This window comes from Sminthopsis crassicaudata, chromosome 3 (genome assembly GCF_048593235.1).
Source record: "Sminthopsis crassicaudata isolate SCR6 chromosome 3, ASM4859323v1, whole genome shotgun sequence".
NCBI classification, from domain to species: Eukaryota; Metazoa; Chordata; class Mammalia; order Dasyuromorphia; family Dasyuridae; genus Sminthopsis; species Sminthopsis crassicaudata.
The window spans coordinates 641,897,544-641,909,219 of NC_133619.1; the positions used below are offsets into that span (position 1 = coordinate 641,897,544).

At 31.8% G+C, this 11,676-nt stretch overlaps 1 protein-coding gene across 1 annotated transcript in view; it reads left to right on the top strand.

The window, feature by feature from the left end:
- LOC141562607 (vomeronasal type-1 receptor 4-like) overlaps nucleotides 1-11,379 on the top strand; it is a 37,472-nt gene extending 26,093 nt beyond the window's left edge. The window contains exon 4 of the mRNA XM_074302612.1: nucleotides 10,412-11,379. Within this exon, the coding sequence (XP_074158713.1) occupies nucleotides 10,412-11,379 (968 nt within the window). The remainder of the gene's footprint in view (nucleotides 1-10,411) is intronic.
- The last annotated feature ends 297 nt before the right edge of the window (nucleotides 11,380-11,676 follow it).

Here is an 11,676-nt window from a genome sequence, read left to right on the forward strand (position 1 = left end):
TGCAACATCACTTTTAGAGAAAGATTTTGCATAACTTCATATGTACCTTCTCAATGAGGGAAAGGTGGGAGAAAAGGGAGAGAAAGTGCAACTCAAAATTTCAAGAACAAATGTAAAAATCATTTTACATGTAGGTGTGGAAAATAAAATATTAAGTAAACAAAAAAGTGAAGAAAGAAATCCTTGGAACAAAAAAAATTGACAAACGGGCCAATTCCAGAAAAGCTGGAAGACTTGTATGAATTGATGCATATGAAATGAATGAACAGAAAAACATTGTATCCAGCATCAGCACCAGTATGTGATAATCAACTCAAACTGATTCAGGTCTTCTCAGCAGCAAAATTATTCAAGACAAGAACAAAGAACTCACAAAGGAACATGCTATTCATAATCAGATAAAGAACTGATGGACTCTGAATATCTATCAAAGCATATGTTTTTTCTCCATTTTTCAACTTTTCGTCATTTTCTACTCTCACAATTGTAATTAATATGGAAATATGTTTTACATGATTGAACAGTGTATAAACCATATCAAAATGCCTACCATCTTTGGAAGAGGGGGAATAGGGGAGCAAGAAAATTTTGGAACTTAGAATTTTGTAAAAATGAATACTAAATTTTTTCTTGATGTGTAACTGGTGGAACCACTTAAAATTAAAATTGCTCTTTCTAGATTAATAATCTTTCAGGGAGAAGAAAATATAATTCTAACCCGATAATCTCTCTCATTGAACAAAGTAGAGTGGCCAACATCTAGCCTTAATCCTTTGCTTCTCCTTACAAAGGGAAGCAAGGTCTTCTTAGAGAAGGTTATATACAGGTGATTATATACAGATGACTTTAGATTTTGCATTTTTGCTCCCTCACAAGTCATATTTTGATTCATGTTGCTCCAGACAACAGTCATGGCAAAATAAGTCAATGTAATGTACATATACTTTAACACACATGAGTTACACATTACATAACCGATAAGAATGAAAATAAGGTATCCCAATTTCATTGTTTTTTTGACTTAATTGCAATGTCTTCAACTACTGAGGATTTTATCAGAGATTGAAAAATTGTGGCCCTTATTGAGGTGTACATAACTTTCTTTACTGACAATAGTCTATTTTTTGCTGATGATCATTGTGGGGAAGATGTGAAGCCAGCAGACCCTAGGAATTGTACCAAAAACATTAAAGCAAAAAATGGTACCACTACTATATTTAGGAATATTAGCTTTAACAAGGAATTCATATTTAGAGATTTCACTGGAAGCCTGGAAATTTGAGTGATAAAAAGTATGATACAATGCTTGGGATCCCTCAGGACTAGCCAGTTACTAATGGAAATACTTATAATTAGCATTAGTTTTCCTTCCTCTGACTGTGAAGACCTCTTTAATAGTTACAATTCTGGTCTCTTGGAACCCAGGAAACTTTCTCTTTATTTTTGTATTTGCTTCATGACTTAACCATTTTAATTATTTATTACAAATGGAAATTTGTCAATCAGTAGGAATCCTCAAAGACATTTTCATCTGGGACAAAATTTCATTTTATTAGACACATCCTTTTTCCCTCGACAGACTATTGTCATGGGTACTTCCCATGACATGATAATCACAATTTGCCCGATAAATGGGCTCAGACAATCCAGCCCTTCTATCAGTCCATGTCTTTATAATCTGCCTATTCCATCACACTTGCATACATAGACACACACACATGAACAAAGGCACAAATTCTGTTTGATACAGCACTTTATTTTAAAAGCAGAGAACAAGCAGGTGAGTATATCTCTTCTTATATTCCAGTTTTATATCTAGGAACTTAGAAGCAGGAAATTTCTTCCAGGACATAGAGTTAAAGTATTGTTCAGTCACTGTGGAAATGACAATGAAAAGACTTAAGAAGCCTTGGAACTTTTTGGTATCTTAGTGCATCCCTGAATTAACTGAGCTTTTCTTTCCTACTCTATGATTTATTCCCTATCATAAATAATGCTTTCACATCTCTTAACTGTTGTCCCTGCCTTGAGAGCTGCTTAAATTCCACACATGTTATCAAAGGCATTTTTCTAAACCTTTCTCTGCTGATATCATTTTTGTTTTTTTGTTTTTGTTTTTGTTTTTATTTTTGTTTTTGTTTTGTTTTGTTTTTTTTTACTTTTACATTTTCTGTTCTTATTTTTTCAGAATCCTATGTCAATGTTTCACTTTCCTGATAGACCAAAGCTTTTTGTTTTTTTCCTTCTCCCCTGGACTTCCCCCCTTCATTCTCTTCCTTTGCTCTTTCTACCCCAATGGATATGTCTTTAAGGTTATTTTCTCGTCTCTGAGCTGCTTTTATGCTCTTTTTCATACTTCTACTTTGAAGAACCTTTGAGATCTTTCTTTCTTTTCTGTAAATTCTCTCCCTCATTTACTGGAATTTTCGCCCTTTAGGTCTCTATTGCTTTCTTTTCTTTATTCTTTATATAGACAGGAAGAGAAAGAGAGAAAAAGAGAAAGAAAAACATGACATATGCTTGTATATACATATACACATGCAAATACATATGCACATATAGATATAAATATACACATGCATATATACAAATACATATACATACATATATTTATACTTACCCACATTTACATATATACATACACACATATGTGAAACATGAAAACAACAATATATAAATAAGCTATATGCATGACAAAACTTCATAACTTATTTTCCCCTCATAGTGTCAATTGTGGCCCTAAAACAAGATTATATTATTCCACAAAAAGCTGGGAACAAAAGGAAGGAAAGTGCTTATCAATAACTATATGTTGAACTACCACTCTTCCTTTTATTTTTTTCTAACTTTTCTATGACATTCCTTCACCTCACAGTTTTAATGTTTCTATGGTGGTATATCATTCCATGGAGGACATGCATCTGATTTTTTTTCAGATCATCTCCCTACATTTTGCTCAGCAAGTATCACAAATCTTTTTTTTTTTTGAGATATAAATGTATACCTATTTTAAAATTTCCTAACTTTCCTATATGGAATAAAATATTGCCTACTCTATCTTTGATCTCCTTTGCCACCCAGTGAAGTAATAATTCTATTTTTTAGGAGCATTTCATTGTCTTTCATCCTTAACAACTTGGGATTGAAGAATGAATTTTTATATCCCTTCACCTTCAGCATTAGGAGAAATAGGAGCCTATATTAATAGTAAGAATAATTTTTTGACTAGTAAAAAGACATAAATTGAATGTTCAGTATAGGTGATCACACAATTATAGCAACATTCCATAAAAGTATTGTTTGAGATTTTAATCTTTTTTCTTTTGTAAACTGTGTGTGTCATTTCACATTAGCTCTAAACCTGGCTAAAATATTTCTATTCAATTATAATCTTTTAATATCTTTTTCCTCCTCAATGCCCTTTCTTCAACTTCCATATCAACTCAATAACCATTATAATCACTCCTTAAGGCTAGCTTCAGCATATAATCTCTTTTTCTAATATATTCTATTACTTGTTTAATCTATCATTTTGATTAATATTTACATGTTCCACTAACATTTCTTTATATTTGCTATTTCTTGTCATCTCTCTCTTAATTTTCTTTATTTAAGTCTTTACTCCTTTATCTTTTTCATGCTCTTATATTCTACCTAAGCCTATTTGATCTGGCTTCTTTTTCAATCTTCCTTCACAGAATCTAGAAGTAGATGCAAATAAGAGTATTTTGCTTTGGTTAATAATAAGTTACATTTCCCCACCTCATTTTCATATATTAACAATTTTGGTCCTCTTTGAGAATGAATGACAACATCCTTAAACACATTTTGCCTCCTGGCGTAATTTATATAGAACCAGTTTTCTCCATCTTTTCACATTATTTTCCTTTTTTGTCATTTTCACTTCTCCTAAAAAGAAGATAATTATAAATCTAAAATATAGGTACTCTAAACTTGTGAGATGAGGAAAATCATTACTTATCCCCAAAATGCAGTTCTCTGTCCTAGTTTCATTATTTTTATTCTGCTCCCACTTTCAACCATAAATAGCATTAGTATGACGATGTTTAGTTGGATAAAATTTTTAGTAGAATAATATTAAAACTCTGAAAAGTACTTTGTGCTCTTTATAAAACAAACCTAATTTATCTTTGTCAATAACAAATATCTTTCAATATTTTCATATATATAATTTTATATTCATATTTCATATTCAAAATGTCAATAACAATATCTTTGTCAATAACAAATAAATATCATAAAGCAGCATTTCCTTTGACTGCTTTATGATGAATCATTTACTTATTAGTACTTTTATAGGCACTTTCCTCCTGTCATGGAAATTTATTGATAATGATACATTAAATAATGGAATTGCCGTAAAAGGGTTACTTTTCATTTTATACATTTCCAAATTTTTTATCATTAATGTAAACTTAGAAAGCTAGGTGACACAGTGAATAAAACCCTGTGTCTAAAATCAGGAAAACTTGAGTACATATCCAACATTAGACACTTGCTAGATTTATAACTTTTATTTTAAATTTATTTTCCCCTAATTATATGTAGAAATTAGCATTTCTTTTTAAAATTTTGAGTCTCAAATTCTTTCTCTTCTTCCCTTTCCAATGCTTCAATAACAAGACCAAAAATTGTTATAGATTATAGATGGATAGTCATTCAAAATACATTTCCCTCATAATTATATTATAAAAGAAAACATGGACAAAAAAATTTTTTTTAAAGTATGATCCAATCTGTATTTAGACACCATTAATTATTTATATGGGGATGGTTAGCATTTTTCAACATAAGTCTATCAGAGTATTCTTGGATCATTTACTACTGGTTATCTTATTGTACTGCTCTTACTTTGTACATAGTACATTTCACTTTGTATTAGCTTGTGTAAATTTTTCCAGGTTTTTCTCAGAGCATCTTATTTTTCATTTCATCACATACTACAATTTGTTCAGCCATTCTCCAAATTATGGGTATCCCCTCAATTTCCAATTCTTTGTCACCATAAAAGAGCTGCTATAAATAATTCTCCTTTTTTATTTTTATCATTTTGGGGATACAGAATCAGAAATAGCAATTTTAGGTCAAAGTTTATGACCTTTTGGCATAGTTCCAAATTGCTCTATATGACTAAATCAGTTTACAACTGCACCAACAATGCATTGTTTCATTTTTCCCATATTCTCTCCAATATTTTTCATTTTCCATTTTTGTTCTAATTCAACCATTCAGTAGAGTAATTTGAAACTATGCTCAAAGGGTTCCAAAAACATACATACAAAGGATATGCTCATGAAATACCACTCCTGTAATCTATACCATAAAGAGATTACTAAAAAATAAAAAAGGAGCTGCATATGTAATAATCCTTAAAAGAACTCTTCCTTATTAGGGCAAAGAATTGAAAATTGAGGGAATGTCCATTAATTAGGGAATGACAATATAAGTTGTATGTGATTGTGATTGAATACTGTTGTTTTATAAGATGAACAAGATCCTCTCAGGAAAACCAGGAAAGATTCACATGAACTGATAATAAATGAAATGGGGAGAGTGGGAGAACATTACATGCAATAATAGCAAGGTCCTATGATGATCAATATCTCTTCTCAGAAATATAATGATACAAGATAACCTCCACAGACCCAGTGATGGAGTCAATGCAGATCAAAGTACAATTTTTTATTTATTTTTCTTGCTTTTTTGTCTATTTCTTTCATACTATAACTACAAAATTTATTTTGTATTACTGTACCTATATGAGCTATAACAAATTGCTTGCCTTTTCAATAATTGGGGTACAGAAGGGAGGGAGGGAAGAACAGAATTTAGAATGCAAGTATTAAAAAAAATGATAAAATTATTTTACATGTAATTGGGGAATATATTGAAGAAAAATGTACAAATTAATGCGTGAAAATCATTGTCTCCCCCACTTCATTTCCATGCAATCTAAACAAGATGGCAGAATAAATATTTTTCTGATTCCCAACCTCGATGGAACAAAAATTATTCTCCAAAGATAAAGCAACTTCAGGTGGCTCCATATTCTATGAAGTAGCTTTGTAAACTGTGGGTCATGACCCCTTATGGGGCTGTACGATTGAATAGGGGAGTCACAAAATTATGATTTATTATCAGTAAGTGTCTGATTTGAATACCTATATAGCTGAAATCATGTTATTAACCCTTCATATAGGACACTAAGAATCAAAAAAATATTTAAAAAAAAATTTCCCAGAAGGTGATGATTATTGACCCTGAGGTCATTCATCGTGCCTCCCCCATCTTGTGACCTCTAGGCAATAAACTTACATTTGCAGACCCCAGGACATATCACAGGTTTTCATCAAAATTCACTCAAAATCCACTCCTACAACCAGTTCCTTCCTCCTTTCAAGTGATGTGGAGACTGGTTTAAGACTGAAGAAGGTTTCTTAGCCTCAATAGGTAGCTTGGCCCAAGCTTTTCATAAAGAAAAAGTTTTCTAGGCTCTAAATCATTCTACTTGTATGACTTTGAACAAATTAATTACTTCCTTTCCTCCATATTCCTTAACCACTGAATAGAAACAATAAGAGTTTTACATTGGTTAATTAGTCCATTCCCCCTACTTCACTTTTGATTTTTCACAATTTTTTTCAACACCCTCAAAAATATTTTTCTTCCTGAGAATTTCATTTATATAGAATTGGATTTCTCCATCTTTTTTTTCATTTTTTTCTTTTGTACCATTTTCACTGCTTTAAAAACATGTTAAAATTCAAGTCTAGTACTTCACTGTTGTTGATGAGGAAAATTACTTATAAAAATATATGCAGATCTCTGAAATCATTTGTCCATTTATGTCTTCCATCCATTTTCAAATTTAAATGTTTGACAGTGTTTAATTAGATCCTTTGACAGACTAACATTGTAGTTCTTTTTAAAAAAAATATACTTCTTTTTGCTCCTATATTAGGTAACATTACTTTTAATTTTCCAGCATCCTTGTCAACAATCCAGTAAATATAAAATGCTATTTTCTCTGCTTTTTGATAATGAAAATGGTATATAAATGTTAACTAAATGATTATTCTTATGGTTCTTTTGGAGTTATTTTTTTGGTTTATTTTCTCTGAAAATCTAGATTCATTAAACCTTTTAATTCCAGTTTTTTTGAATTTTCATGTCTATCAAATAATAAATCTGCTCCTTATTTTCTGTGTTTTTGGAAAAGACTTTTTCAGACATTTTCTCAGACTCATTTTCCATTCTTATAAAATCAAGAAACCAAAGCAAATGAGGAAATATTAAGCTTTAGTTCCTACCTCATTTATTTTATGTCAATTCAACTGGATCCTAATTATAGAAAGACAATCTTTTCCTACTTCCCTTATTGACTAAGTAACCTCCTCACCACAATAGTACTTCCAAAACTTGTCATGTTTCCTCACTGTTCCAATAGCTTCTCTCCTCTCCTCTTTTAAATAACAACTTTGCCTCATTTTTATTTGAAAAAGAGATAGCCCAAGAGCTTTTTCTTCTTCTTTCTTCTTCATCTCAAATCAGTCAGCTATCTTCCTTTTCTATCTTTTGCTTTACTCATATCAAGAGGTAGTTCTCTTTTTAAGATAATCCTTATCAATATCTCTGTAGCCTTTGACATTGTGGATGACCTTCTCCTTGATATTCTTTGTTTTAATGATCTAATATCTTTTGATACTTCTACTTACCTGACTGCTCCTTCTTAATATCATTTAGTGAATCTTTATTCAGGCCATGACTACTAAATGTTGATTTTCCATGGTCTCTTACATGTACTCTCTTCATTTCTTTCTTTACAATTTTTCACTTTGTCAGCTTATTCAGAGTACATATTATCACTATAATATAAAATATATAGGCATTCAAACAATTATTTAATCAGTCCTAACTTCTCAACTATTTTCTAGTCTTATATCTCCACTAGCTTATTAGACAGCTTGATTTAGGATTTCTGTTGACATCTTAAAACCTATCCAAAATTGAACAAATATGTATTTCCCTGAAAACACTCTGATCTCTGAAACTTTCCCAATTATTTTTAAGAATATCAATATTTTTTCTAGTCACCCAAACTCACCAAATGGGTTTCATCTTTCTTACTTATACTCTCGAATCGGGCCTCTCCATATCCATTTGGTCATCAAGACCTATTGATTTTACTTTTATAACATCTGTCTTAAGGACCAACCCCTTTTTCTTTTTATTCTTCCAACAACCTGGTGCAAGACTTCACCACCTAATTGTTACAATATTGTGCTAGTTGGTTTCTCTGCAAAATATTTTCTCCAGTTCATCTTCCACTCCATAAAATTATATTCTCAAGGCACAGGTCTGATCAAGTCTCTCTTCTCCTCAGTGGAATCCAGTGGTTCCCTATCATCTCTGGGATCAATATAAAATCCTGTCTTTCTCACTTCTCTTCCTATCTTTTCAGTTTTCTCACACATGAAAGCATTCCCCTGACAGCCAGGCAAGTACTCTGTAATTCTCTGACATTTTCCTCCTTAAATTTTACAAAGAAGACTTTCAGTCTCCTGACAATGGACATTTTTATTATCTATGCCCCATTGCTGAAGTTAATGCTCTTTTCTCTGCCTTCTTCCTTCACTGTATTCCTTCAAATTCCCAATAAATCTTACCATCAGATGGAAATTTACCTAATGCCTCTTCTGATTCTCCTCCAGTCTAGTGTCTTCCCTTTGTTGATTGTCTCCAATTTATTTAATATGTCGCTTTTTTCCTTTATACTTCTTTGCATGCCATCTTCCCCTTCAAACCTGACCTCCTTCAGAGTAAAAACTAACTTCTGACTTTCTTGGTATTCCTAGCTTTTGGCACATTGTTTGACACATAGTAAGTGCTGAATAAAATGTTTATTGAATGGTTGACTGAATAAATGGCTTCTTAGGTCCTTTCCATTTCTAAATCTATGATTTAGGATCCTATCTGAAGAGTGGTCAGAGTGATTAAATCAACTGGAAGCCTGGTTCCACTTGCAAAGCCTTGGAGAATCAGAGGTACTTCTATAATAGAATGAAAATGAGCAATTTAAAAGAAATTAGATAGAAAATAATAATGGAATGTTGTATATGAAGAGGCTATCCAGTTATTCAGTGTTGTCTGAGATATAAATTATGAAGTAATTATCAGAGTGACTGGAAAGTGTTAGGCACTGTTTAAATGTAATCATATTATTCTTATTAATTACTATTATTTTATTGCTATATTGCAATTTTGTTATTACTTTTTAATGCATTATGCCCTCCTGAGAGCATATTGCTATAATTCTTGTTTACATCAATGTTCATATATTCTTTTATCCTTCATAGACCTTAGTTAAAGACAAGAATAACTTTTTATTTCCAGCCATAAGACTTTAGAAATAGCCTACATATAATTTTCATGTAACAAGTAATTCTTTATTAACTACTTTATTCTACATATTTGTTTTTTTTCTTATACACTGACATACCAAACTTTATAGAAATGTACATAAAATACTTAATTAGCAGACTTGTTTGTTGCTTTGAGATGTAATTAAATTGATCAAGTATTAAAATTTTGCAGGAAGGTAGGAGTATATTCTCTTTTAAAGATGTTTTGTTTCATTAAATGGTAGGATAACTTTTGTGATTCACAAAATATGTTCAACTTGAGGCTTAAAATATCTTTGACAATCTCTTTTGCAAAATAAATGTAATAAAATTTTGGTTTCTCACATCCCAGATATTATTTGTCTGAGATTGTCACTAGATTATCATTAATAAAAATAACAATCATTAATAAGTAATAATTGAGTAATATATTATGTCTTAGAGACTGCAAAACTTTTGCCTTATTATTTCATATGATCCTCATATAAACCTTGTAGAGTAATACTATTAGTATATTTAATGATAATTAAATATGAGATAAGATAATCGTCTTATCTAGGGTCCCAGAACCTTTTATGGTAGTTCCACATTTTAAGCTGTCATTTTTATCTTTTTTATTCATGATATATTAATAGTGCATTGTGAAAATATTCCTACCCACCTAACCTTTTGAAACTGAACTTGTGAATTCACTCTTCTAGCAATGAAAAGCAATGAAAATGTGAATTCATTCTTTTACCACCAAAAGAAAAATTCTCCATATTAGAAGATAGATTTCTGGTATCATATCTATATGATTTTCTATTATTGTGCTAACTTTCATATCCTTACTATCAAGTGAAGATACAATCAAAACAATCTCAGTACTTTAAGTTCTGTTATATCATAAATCAGATCAATGCTAGGATTATCCCAAAGTTCCCTAGAGGGAACTCCATTCTCTTAAGAACACTCTTTATAAACTTAACAAATTTTTCATCTTTTCCTAGAATTTGTTAGCACTGACCACAGTTTTCAAGACTTGGAGAAAATGATGCTTAGTGACTTGGTGTTGGGTGTTTTCTTCCTTATTCAGACGGGAGTTGGGATTCTTGGTAATGTCTTCCTTCTGAGCCTATACATCTCAATTTTACTCACTGGCCACAGGCTAAGGTCCATAGAGTGCATTTTTGCTCACTTAACTCTAGCCAACTTAAAAGTGATTCTCTCCAAGGGGATCCCTCAGCTGATTGCCTGCTTTGGAATCAATAATTTCTTAGATCTTCTTGGGTGTAAACTTATAATTTGCTTCCAAAATATATGCCGGGGTGTTTCCCTCAGCATCACCTGCCTCTTGAGTGGTTTTCAGGTCATCACCATTAGTCCAAGTAATTCCAGATGTGCAGCACTCAAAATCAAAGCTTCAAAGTCTATTGTCCCTGCCTGCTTTTTCTGCTGGGGCTTCTTCCTGGTGGTAAATTTTATTTTGCTTGGAAGTATGCATAATTCAAGGTACATGAATAATAACACAAAGATGTGGAATCTGGGATATTGCTCAATTTTAATTCCTGCCTCTTTCAATCCTCCCCTTTTTGCAATTGTCTTTTCAATCCCTGATGTTATTTGTCTGGGATTCATGATCTGGGGCAATGCTTACTTAGTTCTTTTCTTGCACAGACATCATCAACAAGTCCAACATATTCACAGTTCTCATGTTTTTCCAAAAACTTTCCCTGAGAAAAGAGCCACCAAGGCCATCCTCCTCCTTGTGAGTACATATGTCTTCTTTTATTCTATTAATTCTGGCTTGTCAATTTATTTCTTTAAAATGGATAAACATCAGCCCTGGTTTGTGCCTACACTGAATCTCCTAACAGCATGTTTCCCAGCCATTAGCCCTTTTGTACTGATCTTCTCTGACTTTCGAGTTCTCAAATATTGGTATGTTCTGTGGCAGAGGACACCTTCCTTCTCCTAAGCCACACTTTTTTTCAATCATCACCCTTCAAAGAAATGTGCTGTAATACTATGGTAAACTAATATCTTTCAGAAGTTGATGGGAGAGAGGCAAGGTCACTGGAATTTAAGGATTATAGAATTTACCCCTAGAAACAACCTCTGTCGTCATGTAGTCAAACTCTTTCTTCTTTTAGAATGGAGAACTCTAGTCCAGATATTGTGTATGGTGCCTTTGGTGACACAGATTCAAAATAATATAATCAATCTTTAAGGTTACATCTCCAGATTTCAACCTCCTTTTTGTAACATGCACTCC